Source organism: Perissodus microlepis, chromosome 14 (genome assembly GCF_051167445.1).
Source record: "Perissodus microlepis isolate ML-2025 ecotype Zambia chromosome 14, ASM5116744v1, whole genome shotgun sequence".
Lineage (NCBI taxonomy): Eukaryota > Metazoa > Chordata > Actinopteri > Cichliformes > Cichlidae > Perissodus > Perissodus microlepis.
The window spans coordinates 21,405,670-21,428,016 of NC_140474.1; the positions used below are offsets into that span (position 1 = coordinate 21,405,670).

General features: G+C 40.7%; 1 protein-coding gene across 2 annotated transcripts in view; it reads left to right on the forward strand.

The window, feature by feature from the left end:
* pdgfd (platelet derived growth factor d) overlaps window positions 1–21,616 on the forward strand; it is a 67,020-nt gene extending 45,404 nt beyond the window's left edge. For both annotated transcript variants that reach the window (XM_084950949.1, XM_084950950.1), the window contains exons 4-7: window positions 8,179–8,238; window positions 9,830–10,046; window positions 15,720–15,937; window positions 18,614–21,616. In XM_084950949.1, the coding sequence (XP_084807075.1) occupies window positions 8,179–8,238; window positions 9,830–10,046; window positions 15,720–15,937; window positions 18,614–18,748 (630 nt within the window). In that variant the 3' untranslated portion in view covers window positions 18,749–21,616. The remainder of the gene's footprint in view (window positions 1–8,178; window positions 8,239–9,829; window positions 10,047–15,719; window positions 15,938–18,613) is intronic.
* Window positions 21,617–22,347: the final 731 nt, after the last annotated feature.

A 22,347-nucleotide genomic window follows, 5' to 3' on the forward strand; every position in this document is an offset into this window, starting at 1 on the left:
GCAAGAGGTGGTGTACACTCTGGACTGAATTGTAGCAACAAAATTGTGCTACAATTCAAAATCTGTTTTAGTGAATAAGTTCTTCCCACCATATGAACATAGCAGCAATCTGCTCTTAATGCTCCCATTTCCAGAAAAAAGGTGTTTAATCCAATATGAGAACTTTAGAGAATGAAATATCCTCTGGACCTGATGAGTTTGGTAGTGAATTTGGATTATTTAATCATTCATTACTGCAGATGCATCATTTTGTTGCTACAGTTCACAAATTAATGATATCTTTTCAGTATCATCCAGGAATTCCCTCCTACCCTCGTGAGACCGAACCTATTCATTATGTCCTCTGCAGTGGACAAAAAACAGAAAGTTACACTGAAAGATGTCTGTGTAGGTTCTCAGTCATCCAGATCATGGTGAACTTCTTCTTCAAGAAGTCCAGTCCTTCTCTTTTCAAACTCCTTAGACTAAACTGAAAGACACTGTTTCCTCTCAGGAAAATAGACAGGTTGATGATTTAGTGCTCTCTTTGGATGCTGAGAAAGCTGTACGAGGCCACTATTCTTGTTAATGGTCTTAGATCAGATAGCTTCCCAGTACATCAAATGTACTGAGACTCATACTGGTGAAAGGGCTAGACAATAAAAGAAAATACCAAATAGACAAATAAATAATGAAACATTAATAATGAAGCAAGCATTCTGCATTAATATGACATTGACCTCGAGTTGAGTTGAGAAAATTCTGTTTTTCATCTTTTTACTACTGAGTACTGAAAATTTGTTTCCATTGCACGAGAACACATTTTTAAAAAGAATTATCTCTGTCCATGCCCTGTGATGAGTCAAGTCTCTTTATTCAATCCTATTAAGGATTCCATATGAATAATACTACACCAAGAAAAAACTGGAGATTTAATACATCACTGCTCAAAGACGAAGAGTTTATCAAATACTTTAAAAAAGAATGGACTCTATATTTAGGCTTTAATGACATTCCTGGAACATCAGCATCTGTCCTCTGGGAAGCAGGGAAAGCCGTGATGAGAGGTAAAATAATCTCTTTCTCATCACATAAGAAGAAAGAAGAAAACAAAAAATTCAGGAACTAGAGAAAAACATCAAATCCTTAGAAAAAGCCTATGTGTCACACCAAGATCAAGAAATATTAAACAAAATACACAAGACAAAACTAGAATTAAATGAAATTATTAATAAAAAGACTAAATTCTTAGTACAAAGACTTCGCCTGCAAAATTATGAACATGGTAACAAATCCGGACAATTTCTTGCTAACCAGTTAAAAATCAATAAAGAAAAAACAACTATATGTGCTGTTAAAGATTTATCTGGGAATACAATATATGATCCTAAAAAAATAAATAACATTTTTAGGGATTTCTATGAAACTTTATATACACCACAAATAAACCCATCTAAAAACGAAATTGATCAATTTCTCGACAACATAACTCTTCCAAAATTATTAGACACCCAAGCAATAGCACTGGATTCGCCACTGACGCCAGGTGAACTCCAGGAAGCTCTGATAAGTATGCCCAATAATAAGGCTCCAGGTCCAGATGGTTTTCCAACAGATTTTTACAAAGAATTCTGGACAATTCTGGCACCAGTTTTTCACAGGATGTTGCAGGAAATCAAAGAAAATGGTAGACTACCACCAAATATGAACTCTGCAAATATCAGTCTCTTACAAAAACCAGGCAAAGACCTTGTATATCCCTCAAGCTATCGTCCAATATCCCTTATTAATGTAGACCTTAAAATAATCTGCAAAGCTCTCTCAAAGAGATTAGAGAAAATAACCCCCCTTTTAATTCATCCTGACCAAACTGGTTTTATAAAAGGTAGGCACTCATCAACAAATACACGTAGATTACTTAATTTAATAGACTACTCATGCAGTAAAAACACTGAAACCATAATATTTTCTTTAGATGCAGAAAAAGCATTTGACAGAGTTAACTGGAAATTTCTATTTGCAACTTTACATAAATTTGGTTTTGGACCCTGTTTCATAAACTGGTTAAAAATATTATATAACTCCCCAACAGCTTGTGTCAGAACAAATGACCAAACATCCTCCCGCTTCTCTCTTCTGAGGGGCACCAGACAGGGATGCCCACTCTCCCCTTCACTGTTTGCAATTTTTATTGAGCCATTAGCAGCAGCAATTAGACAGGCTACAACAATTAAGGGCATAAAATGTAAGAATATAGAACATAAAATCAGCCTTTATGTAGATGATGTGTTACTTTTTCTCCAAAACTCACAAACCAATATCTCTGGGGTAATTGCATTGATAAATTCCTTCTCAAGTGTCTCAGATTATTCAATTAACTGGTCGAAATCAACAGTTCTTCCGATTAATTGCTCCTTCCATAATTCTTCTCCTTCCCCACTGCAATGTGGAAATATAAAATATTTAGGTATTAATGTCTCTCCTAAACTTTCAGAATTAACTAAATTAAACCACATCCCACTTTTAAAGACAGTAGAAGGCGACCTGGCTAGATGGAAATCTTTACCCATATCACTCATGGGAAGGGTCGCCGCTATAAAAATGATGATCTTGCCAAAAATAAACTATTTATTTTCAATGATCCCAAATAAGCCATCACAAGATTGGTTCAGATCTCTAGACTCGTACATTTCTAAATTCCTTTGGAAAGATAAACCCCCACGTATCAGCTTAAAAACACTACAAAGGACCAAGGATAAAGGAGGATTAGATCTGCCTAACTTTAATCACTATTTTTTAGCCAACAGGCTTCAGTTCATCTCTAGATGGTTTAAACACACCTTCTTAGATGAACCTTGGATAGATGTAGAACAGGCACTATGTAATAACCTAGAAATTTCAGACCTACCATTTATCAGCTCAAACATCAAACGACATGAATGCTTTAAAAGCATCAATATTAGCTCTTCTCTGACAGCATGGTGGGAGTTTCTAAAAATGACAGAGTCTTCATTAATCCCATGCAAACGTACACCTATCTGGAACAACCTGGACATATTACAAAACAATAATATGATAAACTTTTCAGATTGGAGTTGCAAAGGAATTAAATACTTGGAACATATATTGGAAGGAACAGACTTTATTTCGTTTGACAGACTAGTTATACAATATGGGATCAACAAGAAACGATTTTTGGAATATCAACAAATTAAATCCATAGTAAAAAAGAAATTTAATCCCAGTGAAGCTGAATTACAAACACCACCAAGTGTGGTACAATTTCTTAGTCTAAAACCCCCCAAATTATTGTCTAAAATATACAGAACACTTTCTAAAATAGATGAATCAATATCCCTTCCTATTGCAAAATGGGAAGCAGATTTATCAATCAACTTAGACCCAAACCTTTGGTCTCAGATATGCTTAAAAACCTTTCAATGGATCAGAAATCCCAGTTTGCAATTAATACAATACAAAATATTACACAGAGTGCACTATACTGGTCATAGGATGTTCAAGATGGGCTATACGCCTTCCAACAACTGCTCACACTGCACAGCAAATACACCGGACAATTACATCCACGCTCTTTGGTTCTGTCCACCAGTTCAGAAATTTTGGCGTGAGATATGTGAAGACTTATCAAAGTGTCTGAAATGTAACATTCCAGCCTCCCCTTTAGTATGCTTGCTGGGCAACTTGGATGAGGTCACTGCAGAAATAAACACAGCCCACGTTGTTTTTACGGCCCTATGCATTGCCAAGAAAATGGTCCTCATTAACTGGAAAAATAAAAATAATCTTAATTCTAACCAATATAAAAACCATCTAATAGATCACATTAGTCTTGATACAACCTCTGCCATCACATTTGATCAATCCCTTTGGGCTCCTTTGATCGGCTTCATCACCTAGTGGGGGTGGGGGGTCATGGTTTGGTCCTGCCTTCGCTATTGTGGTTGATGTGGGGGTAGGGACGGCCTTAGGGCGTCTGGGGAGTCCCTAGGGACGTTTCCCTGGAGGGCCTAACCTGGGGGCTGTGGCCATGACCTGGTTAGAAGCTCTGGGGCTCTTGGATGGTGTTTTCCTTGTGGCTGCGTACAGCGGAGATGGGGGAGGGTCTGTGCTGGCGGACGTTGGTTACTGGCCTGGTAGCCTGGCTGCCCCTGGGAGGGTCCGGGACGGGCGTGGAGGCTTGGGGGTCTGGGGGTGCTCCGCCCCCCGGTCTGGGGTGCTGGCCGGGCCTTGGGGGCTTGGGTCCTGGCTGTTGTGTCGCCGGAGCAGTGGGCGGGTGGGTGCAGGGGGGCTCAGCCCCAGTGCAGGGGACCTCTGGTGCATCGGCCCAACTAGGGGGCTCTCTAACTGGTGGGGAGGTTGTTACATCTTTGCAGGTGGTCTCCTCACTACAGGAGCTCACTCTGCAGGTGGGGGGAGAGATATAGGAGAGGGGGAGAATGAACTCAACCTGGGTGTCTATTGTCTTGTGTAGTTTGGGAGATGATTGGATGATGGGGTGGGTGCAGTTTTCTCTGGGGTGGAGTCGGGTGGGCTGCCCCGGACTCTGTGGGGCTGGGCAGTGCTGCTGCTGCGGGCCCCGGTCCGGATGGGTCTGGGCCTCCTTGCCCTGGTGGGTTCCAGAGCGTGGGGGTGCCTACTGGGGTCAGCGGGGGAGCTGGCCCCAGGGAGGGGCCGCTTGCCCCTCCCTTTCTTCCCTCCCCATCCTCAGCTGCCTCCCTATTCCCGCTCTACCACACCCACCCACACACGCAGGGCTTGGGGTGCAGGTATGTCACCAGGGTGCAGGGGAGGCACTCCCCCTCTGTCCCCTTCTGGCCGCCTGTGCCTCAATTTTATTCTGCAACCTAGACATCCACATTACTCACACTCTCACATAACACATACATATAGGGCCTTGGGGGTGGGCACGTTTTACAGCATCCAGAGGATGGTCGTTGTACTCCAACCCACCTCTGGCGCTGGTGCCCTACCCTCAATTTTAAATGCATTTAGACACTGAGGGTTTTCGGGAGGAGCCGTGCTGCTCTCTGAGAGGAAGCTAGTACCATCCTCTCCTGAGTTTTAAATGCACTTTAGAACAGCACACAACAACATTACATATGAGCGGGCGTAGGGAGGTTTGAGGTCTTCACTCACCCCGGTTCTGTTAGCCGCCAGGGCTGGGGGGCTTGGAGGAGGTGCTGGCCGTCAGACTGGGGTCTGGGATGCGGGGCCTCCCTGCTACTGCAGATAAGGAGGTGGTCTGCTTGCCTCCACCCCAGAGAGAAGGGTTACATCTCCTGGGTCTAGGTGCGGCTTGCCCCTCTGGGGGTGGGGGTACCTGGACCTGGGATATAGAGTATGTTTGGGGAGTGCGACTGTCTGTGCAGTGTCTATTTGTGTCTGTCTACACGTTGGGTGAGTGCCGAGTATTTGGTTGTGCATATGGGGGTGGGAATGCACGTCTGTGTCCGCGTGTGCCTGTTTGTCTGTGTCTATATGTCAGGTTGGGTCTTAGACTCAACCTCTCTGGGTACATCTCAGGCCCTCTAAAGTACGGAGGCCTATCTCCCCTCACCACACTCCCTGCCGGTGGCTGATGCCCTTAGACGTTGGTGTGTTGGTGGTCCTTGTCATCTGGGGCTGGGCGCTCATGCATGTACCGGCTCACTCCTGGTGGCCGATTGGCGGGGCCGGGCGCCTGTGGCCCGGCTGGGCTCCTTCCGGGGGGTGGGATGCCCTCAGGCCTCTGGCCTCTGGGCCTGAAGCTCGGTCCTCTCTGGCACAGCTGGCTGCCGGCGGAGCCCGCGGGCACGCCACTGCAACCCCCTCTGGCCTCTGCTCCGTAGCTGCGGGGTGACCTCTCGTTTGGGGCTCTACTCAGCTCTTCCCAGGAGGGTGGCACGGTTCCCCCCCCCCCTTTGGTGGTCCTCCTCGGGTCCTTGTACTCTGGGGCCTCTGGATATCTGGGGCCTGGATCTCCTCCATACCTGCTTCATACCCTGGTGGACGGGGCTATGGCTCCCCACACTCCCTAGCAGATCGTTACATGGAGAAACCTTTGGAATACAAGCATGCTGATCCACACAGGTATGCACACAGGTGTACACACGGGTGTTCACAGACGCGGACTACACCTTTCTTGGCTGCTGCCTCAAAGCACATTGTGCGCTGTCTATCTTGCGTGCTGCACAATATCGTTTATTATTTAGTATCTACTGTTATCTACTGCTAGCTAGTTTATTGTGATGGTGCTGTTTTTATTATGTTGCTCTTTGTTGTTTGCTTTCTCTTCTGTTTTTTTTCTCCATACAGGTGATCCAGGCGTTTTGTTTGTTTGTTTGTTTTTTCCTTTCTTCCCCCCCTTCTCACCGTCTCTTCTCCCCTTTGGTTTTCTTTCTCTCCCTCTCTTTCTTTCATTCTTTCTCCCTGTCCTATCCCCCAGTCACGTCTGTCCCGTTTGTATCAACCGAAAATAAAATAAATACATAATTATAATAAAGGTCAATCAAATGGACTAATATGGCAAGGCCATGATGATCCACTTGGTAAAATAAATCCGCTTGGCATCTTTCTTGGCCTTAAGACAACAATTCTGATGGCTAAAGATCCAAACGGGACACAAAAAAAAAAAAAAAAAAAAAAAAAAAGGATTCCATATGGTTGACATGAAGCTTTTGATCTTAAAAGGAAAGGCGTCTATAAACATGCATTTACTCAAGCACACAGGCGTGTTTTTATCACTGCAGAGGACATTGCATCAACGTACACTCATTTCCTGTTGTCTGTTAACCAGGTGTTAGGTAACCAAACATGACATAAACCTTACCTTACCCTAACCTTACCATGAAAATTTCATAGTATGAGTCCTCATAACATGAGTAATATGAGTGCAAACACACACATGCTCTTATACGAAACCTTCTGACCTCATTCACAGCTGGTTTGGGTGTGCAGTTATTTGTATGAGTACATTTATCCAAAGGCCACATGGAAGAATCTGTTAAACAAAAAACCTTTGCACACCAACTATCTTTGATGTCAACGCTATTACTAGCCCACACTAAGACAAAGCGAGGGCGCCTTGTGTTTGAAGTCCAGTCGAGACAGATTTACTGTTCCACATTGACTGGGGATGGTATTTAAGACTCTTCAAGGAGAGGGATTCGATAGCTACAGAGATTTTATGTGCGTGTAAAAAGTGTGATCTCTCAGACATTGTGTGTGTGTGTGTTTGTCTGTGTGAAAACAAAAGGGCAAAAAAGACAAGGAATGTGTGAATGAGTGCCAAATAATTCAGTCGAATGAGCGTTTAGCGTCAAAAAATGCTTTGACCAGAGTCTGATTACGTTCCCAGACAGATGTACATACAAAGGCATGCTGTGACCGGCTTCATTGAAAATTCTTTCAGGATTTCACTGACACACTGACAGTTTACCATCTGGACAGGCAGATACCTGAATGTCTTGGAAAACATGCGAACGCTCCACCCCGTATCCTGCAAGTTGACTTCAAGGCGACTTGAAAAGTAAAAATGTGAGAGCATTGAATTGATAGATGGAAGCATTTACCTTTAGCAAGCAGAGTTTCCATTCTCACTCATCTTCACAGTCCTCTCCTAACCTTTACCTAGGATTTTATTTGCCTGACTTCAAATCCAATCATCACTTACAATAACTGTAGTTTCGCTGATATGTGAAGAAAAACACAGTTTGAGAAAATGTGGAAATATGTGCAGTATGACTGTGATGTCTGAGAGATTTAAGAGAAAAGGTCACTTAGGTGGCATTATCACTACACTGAAATACATACCAATAGTGGTTATAGGTCAGTCATTCACCCCATGGAGCAGATACACTTGGGTTTCTTCACATAGCAAACCATGCATTAGAGGCGTATGCTGCAAAAGGTCACAGGGGATGGTGCAGTGACTGGGTGGGCTGAAAAAATGTTACCAAATGCTACAGACTTTGCCAATAAAGAAAATGTTTAATGTCCTCTTAAGCAACATTTAAAGGTAATTCATCTCATCCCCACAATCTTAACCTCAACTTACTCAGTTGTATCCACATTTCTGCATTGTCAGTCACCTTTGATGTGTCACGTGTCATATCCATGTATCCTCTGTGTGCAGACTTTTTAGGAGCTTATTCAGCCATAAGTAATAACATCAGCTATTTCCATTTTCTTTTTCTGCAGTATGAGTCTCCTTTGCCTGCATCGAACACCAACTGGGAGGCTGTCACCGTGCCCATGTCGGTAAGCCATTCTCACGCAAACTTTATTCATGAGTTATGAGTATAAAAGCCTGCCTTCCAACACTTCCAACCCGTGCATAAATGCATTTGTAAGCACACCAGGAACAATGACTTGTAATTGTAACATATGGACCATTTGCATAGGCCAACACTCACCCACACAGAATACATTATTGCATGCATGTACTGTATTTAATATGCATGACCTTAAAGTGTCAAATGACTTGCCTCGTTAAACTAATGTTTAAAGTATGTTCCGGAAATCAGTGTAATTTCTGTAAGAGTATGTTCTTTGACTTATCTGATCATAATAATTAATAATAAGTGGGCTTCTGGCTGTGAGGAAATTTTAATACATATGGGTTGGTTATATAAGTATGTGGGTGCACGTTTTACACTGGTACATATACTCTTATACTCTTACAAGGATTAGATAATCCAAAAAGAAAAGCTAATACAAATGGTAACAGATGACAATGTCTTTATTTAAACAACAATGCAAAGGGGCTTTAAACATTTTATTTCAATATTCAGTTGAGCTCTTGTGAACATTTATTTTATATGAGCTTGTTTCACATTTTGATAGGAAGATTTACTGATACTGAAATTATCATTTTTATAGGATACTTATTAAGCCACTTTATTTAAGAGCTTACAATAAATCTTAACAAATCTCAGCGGCTCTTGCCTGTTTCTACATTGGATGAATCCACGTTTCCCCCTTAAATTGCTGAAGCCTCATTAGGACCCATGTCCTCTGACCTTAATGAAAGTCATTGCTGATTAGGGCAGTCAGTGTCATACCTATAATGTCCAACATGTCATAATAATTATACTCCTAGAGTAGTGGTCATCCAAATATCTTTTGTTTAATCTGGTGCTACGTTTTGTGCACCCCTGTCCTGACTATTGTTGGGAAGAACTGACAAGAAGAAGATTGTGATTTCAAGAGTGTATGTTCGATATAAGAAAATGTTTTTAAATAGCAGAAATTCTGTGTTTAATGTTTTTCCCCATATGTGTATATCTCAGACAGTAGGTTGACATATGCACAAACAGGTGACATATAGCTAAAAAGAATTGTTGCAAAGATTTTGGCATTAACAATATTCACATGACATAGAATTATGGAGTGATTGCAGGTTTAATAGGGTGTATTGTATTGTTAATATGTGCAATATATGCTGTAATGCTCATGTTCAACCATGTGATGACTGGTAGCATTTTCAAGTTTGATACAAGGTCAGCCTCACACTCAAGATTGCTTACAGGCCTGGATGCACTCATTCATTTGAGCAGAAGCGCTGTGTGTGTAAAGAGTGAGCATTTACATTATAGTAAATGGAGTTTCTTAAAATCCAGATTTTGCTAAGTTTATAAATCTGATGTTTATTCAGATTTTTCAGAACAGAGATAGATGTACAGAATTCTGATCAGAAACAAACAACAGCTCCAAAGTTATGGCTATTGCTTCAGCTGTAATCCTTTAACTCTGGAAATTTAGGATAAACTGTGGAAATTTAGGATAAACTGTGGAATTTAGGATAATTTAAATAGAATTATAGAACTAGTTTTACTTTTGACCTTTGCAGGACAGTGGTGGCGGGAAGGTGTCAGCGGCGGTCACAGAGCAGGCACCTTTTTCACTCGATGATTTAGACAGAACCATAGCTGCCTTTGACACTGTGGAGCAGCTTCTCAGATCCCTCAACCCAAACACATGGAGACAGGACCTGGACAGCATCTACACTCAAACACACATACATTATAGATCCAGGGCCTATCACCTGGCAGGCAGACATAATAAAGGTAAGTTTTACATTTTATGAAAGTTTGACCTTATCTGACCTTAAAGAAGAGGTCAGATACCCAAATTAAGATTATATTTATAATCCCCATATATAATTCCCTATATGCCTATATGCTGTCAATATAAACAGTGGCAGTAAAAACATAATTGTGAATACTCTGTATAGCATTATTATCATTTTGACCTTGAAATCAATCTGTTGACCTTGAAGGAGAGGTCAGAGGTCAAATGTGACATGATATTTTAAATCTTTATATGTACTTTCTATATGTTGACAATACAAACCACACCTGTAAAAATCATAGTTTCTAAGTTATAAGCTTATTATCTTTTACAAATAAATCATTAAGTTGACCTTGAACACCTCTATGCTTGTTATCAGTGTTGGGCAAATTACTTTGAAAAAGTAATTAATTATAGTTACTAGTTACTTCTTCAAAAAAGTAACTGAGTTAAAAGTAATTAATTACTTGAAAAGTAACTATTGCATTACTTTTAAAAAAATGTTTAACCCTCTGGGGTCCAGGGTATAATTGGCATAAATAATTGGTATAAATGTTTAATGAATCATATTTCATAACTTTAAATGCAAATATAAATTGTCAATTTTAAAATCATATGCACAAGTTTTGCAAACAACAACGTTATTTGCAGCCATTTACCTTTTACCCTATTTAAAAAACCAAAACAAATTCAAACTATTTACAGAACAATCAGCTGTTCTGCATTCAATAAGATGCCACACAAATTATTTGTGCCACTCCAAAAAATAATTTCTGTCCACTGTAAAGAAGAACATCACAGCCTGATACCTGCAGGTCTGACAGCAGCAGGTGTATCACTCCTTTTTCTACCTGGAGACAGCAGTCGCCTCATTGTTCTGACACACAACGCAAAACTATCCACAACACTACACACTAACTACACAAGACAGTAGCCGTTATTCCCACCACTACTTGTTATATAGTGTCTTTGTAGACTTACATGTTGTAATGAGACCAACTAACTAGTAGTAATATTGAACTAGTTTATCTTCAGTCAGACAGTCAGCACACAAGTGGATGCTGGGGTGGTGGAGGGGTTGAAAGAGCAGACAAATGTGGCGCTGACATGTCAGAAACAGAGATGGGAAATCTTGCAGCTGAAACAGGGCGTCTGGTATATAACACGAGGACGACGAGGCTTTTTATTGCGTGTGCTGTGTGACGCAGTGCAGTTCCTGAACCACCTCGCAGGCTTCGCTTCATTTGATGCCGTAGGATGAAAGTCATCCCTTTTTATTGTTCTGCAGATGGTGATCCTCAAAATCTCTGCTGCGTGCACAGTATTTCTCCTCGTGCCGCTGCGGTCGGTCTCTGGTAGCTTGGAGGGGAGGGGAAGAGCGTGAAGCCTTGTGCTGACCCAGACAGACCCAAACAGCAGGAGGCCCATTCTAACATACCGAGCTATACATAAAACTCAGTGCTACACCACTGCAGAAGAAGTCTGTGCTGCTGTAATTTGAAGGAAATTAGTCATGTAATAACTTTGATGGAGCAAAATTGTTGCTGGATGTTCAAATATAGCGCAGATGACAGCCAAAGACAACCCATGAAAAGGTGTATTAGCCAGCCTCTGTCACTTAAGAAAGAGATCTGTTGTAACATTAGGCTTTCTGGTAGGTGAGTGCATTAATACTTAATTTGGCTTTTAGGAAGGAATATATAACAGCAGGAGAAACACGCACATGCACTTCCAGCATAGTGATCAAAGTAACGGTGACAACTAAGAGAAGTCTGATTGACTATGATTGAAAAAGGAAACTTTAAAATATTTTTTCTGTTAATACCAGAGATCTTTTTTTTCGGGGGGTGCTCCATTTTATGTGCAAAAGTATTGCCATAAGTTGTTGCATCATCGAATTGCCCTTTGGGAGGGTTTATAGTGAGTCAGTGACAAGTTTAAGGCGAGACAGAACAACGCAGCTCTTTACTGTGAAGTCAATGCCAGCGACCTGCAGTCATTCAAGCAGCAGATTTTATCCTTGGGGATACAGACTGCAGATGTCTTTGACTAGATATGAAAATTAATATGCTTATTCCATACACAATAGAAAGGGAGTGTTTGTGTGTGCATGTCTGTAAAAAAATGTTCAAGCTTGCAGCATTTGCAGTGCTTTTGAGCCATCTCTCTCCTGTTTCAGTCTTTCTACCCGAGGGCTGTCCTGTTCCTTAGTAAATATTTGTACTTGACAGCAAATCTATCTCATTTATTAGTGCACGTGTGCGTGCGCATGCTGGGTTGGCACAAGGACGAGGCTCTGTGTAGGGGCAGTTAGTGCATTTTGCAGGACTACCTAGAGCTGCATAGATGCTGCAGGTCTTCGATACACCAGTATAGCTCTCTCTAATTGGGAATTCAACCTGTGCAGTGGAGCAGAAATCTGCCACAGTCAGCAGCTTGGCTTTGCTTTCATTAAGACACACACACAAAGACACCCACCTCTGTTCTCATGAAGGACAGCGAGCCAGATGATAATATTAATTGGGTCGGCTCCAGGTCCGTAAAGTAACTCACACATATTCAGCCTCAAACATAAATAATTTCAAATGAAGTCGTCGTAATGCTAATGCAAATAAACTAATCTTCAAAGAAACTGAGGGGTAAACACTGGAGCAGAATATGTTTTATGATTTTCCACACGTGCTCAGACGCTATGCTGTGTTCACGTTGATACTGTGTGAGTGACACAGTCATTCTTGGAGTGTTGCTTGCTCATCTGTCTCTGTGTTCTTTCCCTCCCCTTTCCACACCAGTGCCTTTCTGGGATTATACTCATTCTCCTTAAACAGACACAAGCTCAGCCCTGCAAGTCTCACACATACACACCTGCAAGCTCACAGCATAAAAAAACCCTAAAGAACCCCGTGCCTTCACCGTCAACCGTAAAAGCATGTGCCTTACCCCCAAAGTACACAAACACACTTACCTGTTACTGGATTTGCTCATTAGAGGCAATGCAGTAGCATAAGTCTGAATGTGCTGCTGTCACATTGTAAAATCTAAAGAAACATTACCTCACAATTCTGTCACCAGACATGAAATTATCCCTTGCTGAAAAGGTGTCTTTTTTTATCTTTAGTAAAATCGCAGACTACCTACATGATGGGTTCACTGTCATTTGCAAGCATGGACAAGGAATAAAGGCTATAATATGGTAGTAAATGTAGATACATTTAGTTCAGCTGTATCCACACTTGACCATTCTCCAATTCAGGGTTGTGGGTCGGAGGCTAGATCCTATCCACTTGTCATAGGGGGAAATAGACAGGATACGCCATGGATAGTTCATCACAGGGCTAATACGGACTGACAGATAACCTGATTCCCTCCCATCCACAATCTAGGGCCAATTTAGAATCACCAGTTAACCTGACAAGCATGTTCGAGCACCGGGGACCACCCAGAGGAAACCCATAAAGACACACAAAAGACCCCATCCAACCAGATGGTTCAAACCAGGAGTCTTTTTGTTGCGAGGTGCCAGGCTCCACATGGCAGTTCTTTCCCTTGTTAGAAAGAATTTGAGTAGCAAATGATCATTATTCTTAATTTCCTGACATTTTTATATGTATAATAAGATTTATTCAAATGAGCAGATAGCTTTAAACTGATTTCACACTATCTTCTCTACTTATCCAATATTGTCACACAGTTGTCCTCATTTAACCTGCTAATACTCACACAAATGCTGACATAATCCACTTTTCATTTAGTCTGATGCAGATGTGCAAATATCAGCTGCCTGTAAGACAGAAATCGAAGATTTTAAAGGAAGAGGCAAACGTGTGCAGCACCTCAACTAGAGATAGCTTTCATTTGATGCATTTCTTTTTTATATAACTCATAAGTCTGTTCTTAATTTCTTATGACCATTTTACTGAAAAAGGAGGCCTAAAACAACCATCATCAGTGTTGTAAATGCAATATATATAGAGCGCTATCTACCTTCACTTCTCCTCTCTGCACTGCCAAAGGAAATGATAAAATCTTTCCTCGCATTTCTCTCCTAATGGCAGCCATGCTGTCTTGCTGCCAGTGTTTTTTTGGAGGGGGGTTACAGCACTACCTGAACTGCTAATGAAGCTCTGCTAATGCTGACAGTTTTACCTTTGAATTGTTTCAAGTACATATATATGGACAAAAGCCCTGCTAGGGTTTGAGTGCTTAAGCCACGACTGTACTTGATTAGTTTAGGGCTTTCCCCTTGTACTCAGGGAGGACAGTTGCTTTCTACTATAAAGGTGAACGTATCAGCAGTATCTTCTTGTTATGTTGCTTTTGCGAAGCTCCGACTCAGTCATGCGTCCCTGAAGTGGTTTCTGCAGGCGGTGGAACATCGGACTGTGGTATAATAAGTGCTGAAGCCATGGTACTCGAGTATGACTCCAGCAAACTCTAGGAGACCACTGAATAAACATTTACAACTTTTACATCTACGTTTATCAATGCGATAAGTAAATCAAAGTGAACTGTGTATTAATTTCTTTAAAAAATAAAAAAAAGAGCTTGTGTTCTTATCCACTTTATGATTTCTATGCCGCGTGTGTTGTAAAGATTCACTGCCCTTGGTATGGACAGTGCAATGATTATTATTCTGCTGATGACCGCAATCAGTGAGCAATAGCAATCAAACCACCACTGATTGTTGCTCTGCTTCTGCTGTCTTTTTTCTATTCTTCCTCTTATCTTTTTGCCTTCAAACTGCCTGTGGTCTCTCTGAATTGTTCCCAGATTAAATTAAAACACTCGTGCTGTTTTTCACAGACAAAACAGCACGAGTGTCGGTTTCATTTCTCTCATTTGTCTGTACATAACTGAGATAACTGTTGTAGTTCTCTGCTTAACTACATTACAAATCAATCTTTTCATCACAGTCGTTTGTTGGCATCAGAACAAATATTCACCATCCACATTTTCACCGAGCAGACTTATGCGAATAATAAACGTATAAAGATTCTAGTCGAGCTCCTGGATCTGAATCTTTAGCAACAAGTGCTTTAATTAATTATTTTCTGTCCACCTGTCAAATAATTCCCTTAATTCCCTCAAAATGAGTTTTGAGCTATTGCAGCAGGTCCAGTGTGTGCTAACTAGGTGATTTTTCTTCAAAGTGATGACACAAAGAAAGGCTGTGATCTTCAATCAATGAATGCTCCCTGCTTTTTTTACTGTCCCCCTTTCTTCATCTTAGCGTCTCTTTCAGTCCTCTCTCCATCTCTACAGTCACTTGTCATTGAAGTTGTCCCCATAACTAATAGTGTCTCCACCTCTCAACCATTTTCACTCAGTCAATATTAAGGATATTTTCAATGTAAATCACTCCCGTCCTTCCACGCCATTCTTCATTCTGTGCCTCCACTGTCCCACACATTTGTCTTTATCATCACATAAAGCAATAACTGACCTGTCTCTTTCAATCTTAGTGTTAAAGGGAACTTTGCAGTGTAACACAGTATAAAAAGAGCTATTTTCCTTAGTGTATTTCTGTCATACCATAAAACACAACAGATTAAAAAAAGAGAAGGTAATTTGCTATTGTAAAAATTAGTAAGTCTTGATAAAAAGCACAAAGCGAGAGGGAAAAAATGTGATTGTTTATTAATTTGATACTTTTCTGCATTATTGTCAAGTTGATCTGAACCGGCTTCACAACGATGTCAAGTGGTACAGCTGTACTCCTCGCAACTACTCTGTGAACTTGCGAGAAGAGCTGAAGACCACCAACGCCGTCTTTTTCCCTCGATGTCTGCTGGTGAAACGCTGCGGGGGCAACTGTGGCTGTGGCACTTCTAACTGGAATAATGGTTGTACCTGTCAGGCCTCCAAAACAACGCTCAAACTGCACGAGGTAGGTTTAGCACCATGGAGGCACTCACACAGAGTTCAGATAATTACAGATTTCCAGACCACACAGCATCACAAAGAAAGAAAGAAAAGACATGCAAACTATACAGACACCCACACAGGCACACTAAGATATTTGGATCTCACAGTAAACCAGCAGAAATCTTTTTTATATGGGGAAAAAGAGCAGAAAAATTAGAGGGTGTGAAAGGGAAATTTGCTAAATATTCCCTCTACTGCATCTATCTGGTGAGCAATGCCTTTCAAAGATGTTTTCCATAATGGCTCATGTGATATTTGAGACTTTTGGTGTAAGAGATGGTTTTGCTACTGTTACTGTTGAACTATGATGGAACTAGATCAGTCCACCAGAAGAAGCAAATTGTAACAACCATTACACTGTTTGTTAGTAAAACTGTTGTTTTCAATACATTCTGTTTCAAAAGAAAAAAAACAACATTCACCCCTTTCTGCTCATTACTTCATTTAAATTCAATTCAATTCAGCTTTATTCTATTCATGTAGCACCAAATTACAACAACAGTTGCCTAAAGGCACTTTACATTCTGAGGTATAAAATACAGAGAAAATCCCAACAATTGTATGATATCATATTAAGGTGAAGGTGAAAAAGAAACACTCAGTGCATCATGAGAAACCCCCCAGCAGCCTAGACCTAACTAAACTGTAAAAGTTGAGAGGGTGTCAGGGAGCTAGTTCCACAGAACTTATCATTAAGCACTGAGATTTATCTGCAGTAGTTCTGTAAGAACATTTCTGCATCTATTACAAACAAAGAAAAACATTCCTATAATGCACTTTTATTGCTAAATGTAATATATCAGAACTAAGACTAATATCACATCAATCATATCAAATTACAGGCCCATCGTAGACTAATAGGATACTTTTTTTTCTTTGTGTTACTCAGATATATGAAAATCCTCAGATACATAGCAACATTTTAAGCCCAGTGAAATGCTGAGCTGGCAATACACTAATAGGACTTTTTATTATTTATTTTTTTTATAATTATTTTTTATCAGCACTCCCAAATCCAAACAAAAAAACATCAATTAGGCCATAAAAATCATTAATTTAGATTTGTTTTTTGTATGGTGCAGCGACTCTGGTTACAGAAATGTTACAGAAAGGTGAAGCAGATTTATTCAAGCACGAGAACGACATTTAAAAGTTCCACTACGTGCTAGGTACACGATGCTGCGGAAGGAAGAGAGTGAGCGAATGAAAGAGGGACTGAGAGGACTGAGAGGAAGTGATTTAGATGCAGAGTGAGGGACGAGCAGGGAGAAATTGGGCGAGTAGTAGCGAAGGCTGCATCAACAATGAAACAGCAATGCACCATCAGTCTCGCGCTTTCTCCCCACTTCTCTTCTCAGTGCTTTGTATGCCGCCTCTGTCTTTCTCTTTCTAATCTCTCCATATCTCCATGCATTGTAAGCATTCTGTCTCTCCCTTCCTCTCTCTCTCTCTGGGTTTCCATCATCCTTTCATTCTACCCAATTCCCATTTTCAATTTATCCCTTTGCAATCCACCATTCTTGTTCTTTAAGCCTGCCATTCATTCTTCTCTGTCACTTCCCTCCATCTCTTTGTGTCTTTGTTCTTGCATAGCATCATTATTGAAACATAGTCCACAGGGCTCTCTCTCACTGTCTCTTTTTCTCTCACTGTTAAAAATCATACAATGACAGTTTAGACAAAAGTGGGATTTGGGGTTGTAATGGTGCTATGTGTGTGAAAAGGGGAAAAAAAGTTTATTGTGTCGGTACACATTGCACTGCAGAGTACAGAGCCGCTGCAGTTTGGGTTCTCGTGAGTGTGTTTGTGTGTCTAAGAGAGAGTAGGGTACAGAGACTGTGACTTCCTTTGTTCACTCATCTCCTTGCCGGTAATCACGGACCTGTAGCTGCTTCCTTCAGTGACTTAACTTCTCTAGAAACACGTTATTACTCACACTAACGTTTCACTTCTGGGAAGTCCTGACATTAATCATTGGTCGCGTCTCTTTCATTGAGCTTTGGAAAACAAATTTGCTGCATCATTTGTGGAACAGTTTGTACCTTTGCTGTATTTTTACATTAACAGGAAATGCAGCAAATTGTGACTAAATCAAATTATGATTTCAGTGCTACGTATTTCCCAGTAAACATTTCTTTTGGTAACTTATGTTTTCCTTATTACCTGATAATGGGAAAAGCTCCTGCTCCCAAAGACTCTGAACACAAATAAGAAGACAGGTTAAGACATGAACAGATTTTTAGTGTAGCCACTTACAATAAACAGGGAGAACAGAAACTCCCAAAAAGCCAGGAGAAGATGATTTTTCATGACTACCCTATCATCATTGACTTTGTAATCTACATTTTTGACCTGCCCCACTTGCTTCAAAGCCAAGTTTTCTGACATATTCAAATCCTCTCAGGTAGCAGTTCCTCTTTTTTTGTTGTTGTTGTTGAACTCCTGTAGTGTTTTGTCACGACTGGTGTGCTTCCTCTTGATATTTCCTCTTTTATATTCAAACAGGATTCAACAAATACAATCACTTGACAACACAAAACAACGTCTGGCAACGAGACGGAAAACAAGAAATAATTTGTGCCCATTTTCATTCCCATTCTGCGTCCTTACCATTTTTTTCCCTCTGTGCCTCTTCTAGGTGCTGAAGTATGCTCCAGACCCCATTCGGTATCAGCGCCATCAGAGTCCAAAGGTTCGCTGGGTCATTGATGAAATTTTCCTCTCACATCATGAACAGTGTGAGTGCGCGTGTCCCTCCCAGCCCCCTCGCTGAGGTGGGCACATCTGGAACTGTTAGACGAGTTGTCCTTTCTACCTATTTTGCAATGAACTTCATATAATAATAGCACCGCTGACAAACATGCAGCAAAGAAGAAGGTAACAATTGACTTGTAAACTGCAGCTCGCGTCATGACTTACCTTTCCTCTGTCTATGGACCAAACCTGTAAATCCTGTAAACGCAACTCCCATCCCAATGTTCGCTATTTAACATTCCTGCAACTTGGTATTTCTGTCTTCACTGTTTGTGCTGCATTTAAACATTACATGTATGGCATGAGTGTTAACGTCTTCCAAAGAAATCCCCATGAAACTCAGTCCAATTTCTTTCCTCCCAAATTTTAAAACGTCGTTGTTGTAAACTTAAATTTACATTTTGATGAAAGGATTTTAAGGGAGGCCAGCCTGATTGAACTGAACCTGAATTTTTCTCCAAGGCCTAGAAAAGAAGTCTTTTACTTTTATTTCACATGTTTATTGCATTTTTTGTTTTAAATAAGACTGTTTCTAGAAACTTCAGGCAACTGCCAGGAGCATGCTGAGATGAGTGAGTGTGAAACAGAAGGGGAGAGGGGGGGATGGGTTGAAGGAAGTTTACACAAAAATAACACTTTATCTTGATATGAACTACAACCTCCAGGCTAACTACAGCCCTCCACATTAACACATTTACATGCACACACATCCACTCCAGGCTTCCAAAACCCAAAAAACTGTAGTTATTTATACAGGATCCTGAGGCTTCTTCTACTTTGTCTGGATATCATGCTCCTCGTTATCTGTCCGTCCATCCACACAGCTGATGCATCTTTCTTTTCTTTCTCTCTCGCTGCCTCCGACTCGAACACATCAAAGAAAATGTCAGATCCGGCTCCTGCCCCATACCCAATTTTCCAAGCATTCCTGGCATTCCAGCTGCTAAGCGGAATTCTGCTAACGCGGATAAAACCGCGACACTTAGACCCTGAACGCACAGCAAAGGAAAGAGAGAGGGAAACAGGAAGTTTATAGGAGAGGAGGCTGATGGAAAAGGGGAAATCGAGCCTTCTATTTGTAGATCACCAGCACGTCGGGATAAGAGGAGAGCGATGCTTTTATGATAGATTCAAATTTTTTCTTGTATTTTCTAAATGCTCGTGTGTGTCACAGTCTCACACGCTGCCCTGTAAGTTTGCAGAGATCTGTGGGAATTACCGTGAGCGATGTTCTTGATTTCTGCTCATAACACAAGCAGCACTTGAGTGTATGTATGCGTGTCAGTCCCCCTGTAGCAGCGCAGGAAGAGGTCCTTTTGTTTAAAGGGTGGAGGGTTACCAACAGTCTGTAAGAGCTGGCAGCGGATCCAAGCATGTGAATGCTCAGCATGTGACTGTGTGTGCATGTGTGTGTAGCTGTCGGTTTAATGGAGAGTCAAAGCAGCAAAGCTAGAAATTAAATGAAACGCTCACATTGTAACAATGAATTATTATTAATAAATGACAAATCTGGGTAAGTTTAGGTAAAATGACAGATTTCTGAGGCTCTGCTGGAAAAGTGTACAGGTGTATGTAGAAGGGACTAGAAGAAGTGACTACAGATACTTTACAGAACAAACATCTAAACGTAAATTATGATTTTTTTAAACAAAAGCCAAATCATCTCTGAATCGCTAATATATATTTTTTTAATTTCTATGTGTTATTTCATTGTTAGACTTTTGGTTCTTATCGATTCTCGTTGGGTTCTCATTGACTCTGCTTAGAGTCATCACCATCACTAATCAGCATATCAGAGACATTACATTCTGCAAGTTAAATTCATGCTGTGTGGCCAACACACTTTTACTTCTTAAAAGTAATGCAGTACGTTACTTAATTATAACCAGGAGAAAGTAAATCATTAAACTACTCGTTATGTTACCTGACCCATGTCTTTGGACTGTGGGAAAATGCCAGAGTACTTTCACAGACCCCATGCAGACGCTTAAAGAAGATGCAAACTCCACACACAAAGGCCCTGACTAGATGGCCAGGACCTTATTTCTTACCATGCCACTGTGCCTCGTTTACTCAAGTCATTTATGTTATTTCAACAAAATGCTGTGTTTTGCCAGGTCAACATTTTAGGCTAAAATGTTTTTAAATGCATAGTATTGTGTTGAAGTAACACAAGTGACTCAAGTTAACTTTCTCCAATAAATCCAACTTAAGCGGAATCTTTAAAACCAACAGTAGTGAGGTTTGTTTTTTAGAGCGCATAAGGACATCGGCTGCTGCAGTTTCTGGACCATGCATGTAAAATAAAGGAATAGTTTTTACATGCAAATTGATGTATTATAAAAGTAGCAGGACCTGTGGTTGTGCACCCGTGTGTGTGTGTGTGTGTGTGTGTGTGTGTGTGTGTGTGTGTGTGTGTGTGTGTGTGTGAGCGTGTGCATCCTGTGTCTGCCAGTTTGCTGCTGTTATCAGCACATTCCACTGTTGCATGCACCAGTGACATGCTCTTTTTTCCATGTAGCTGTTTTGTTTTCTCCTGCAGCTCTTGAATATCAGATCACATGTATCTCAGCGTAAAACTTTAACTAGTTTCTTAGATCAAACACAAACAGAGGGCCTTTGGGAACATTTGAGATTATCGTACCTTTCAAAGAGATTTGTTTCAGTTTCCCTTCCCAGAATTTCAACAGGTGGCTAAGTAGTTTTAACTCAGAGAAAAGCTGTTGATGTCTGTTTTAACGAACAAAAGTCAACCTCTGTTGCTCCATTCAAAATATATTAAAGACAAAACTGTATGCTTTACCTAAATAATTTATTGTCTTTTTCTGTTGTTTTATTAAAAAAAATCAGTCTGTTGGTTTTGATAAATAAAATATTTCAAGCATTATTGGCTCGAATGCTTTGTGTTTTGTTATTTTTCCCCAGCCAAAAAATTATTTTATCAGGTCTTTGCCCAGGTTTGATATGATATGGAACAATGACTTGTTTGATCACCTGTGCAAAGCAATGGCAAATCTGCAAAACAGTTTTTTTTTGTTTGTTCTTTGTTTTTTAGTGGATACCTCACACCCGATGTAGAGAAACACTGAGAACTGCAAAAAAGCGAACGCAAACACAAGAAGAAGCTGTCAGATACCTTCTTACACACAGGACACAGGTCACACAGGTCACCACTGAAACCGCAAATGCAATTTTTAAGAACAATGTAACACTAGTAGGTTCAGGAGGGGCTAAATAATTGAGCCGATCGAGTGTTTATTAGTTTTCCACAATCACTTTTCAGGGCCGCCTCCACTTTGCTCTGAGCTGGTGATTCAGCTGCAGTCCAGCAACTTGGGAAAGATTTGGACAGCTGGATAATCGGACTGAGCTTTTATTTTTTTCCTGCTTCGTCATTCACTCTGGGGAAAAATAAAAATAGAAAAACAAAATCTCTTCATTGCCGCTTTAAAAACCATTTGTCATGTGAACTATAGAAGCTTGAGAATTGAACCACTGACGTCCTCTCTATGCTACTACCTGAATCATGGTAAACACGCCAGGTAAGCATAATCTTTCATCATGCAGGATTAATGTGCTAAAAGGAAATGTTATGACCAAAACCTCCAAGACTGTTTT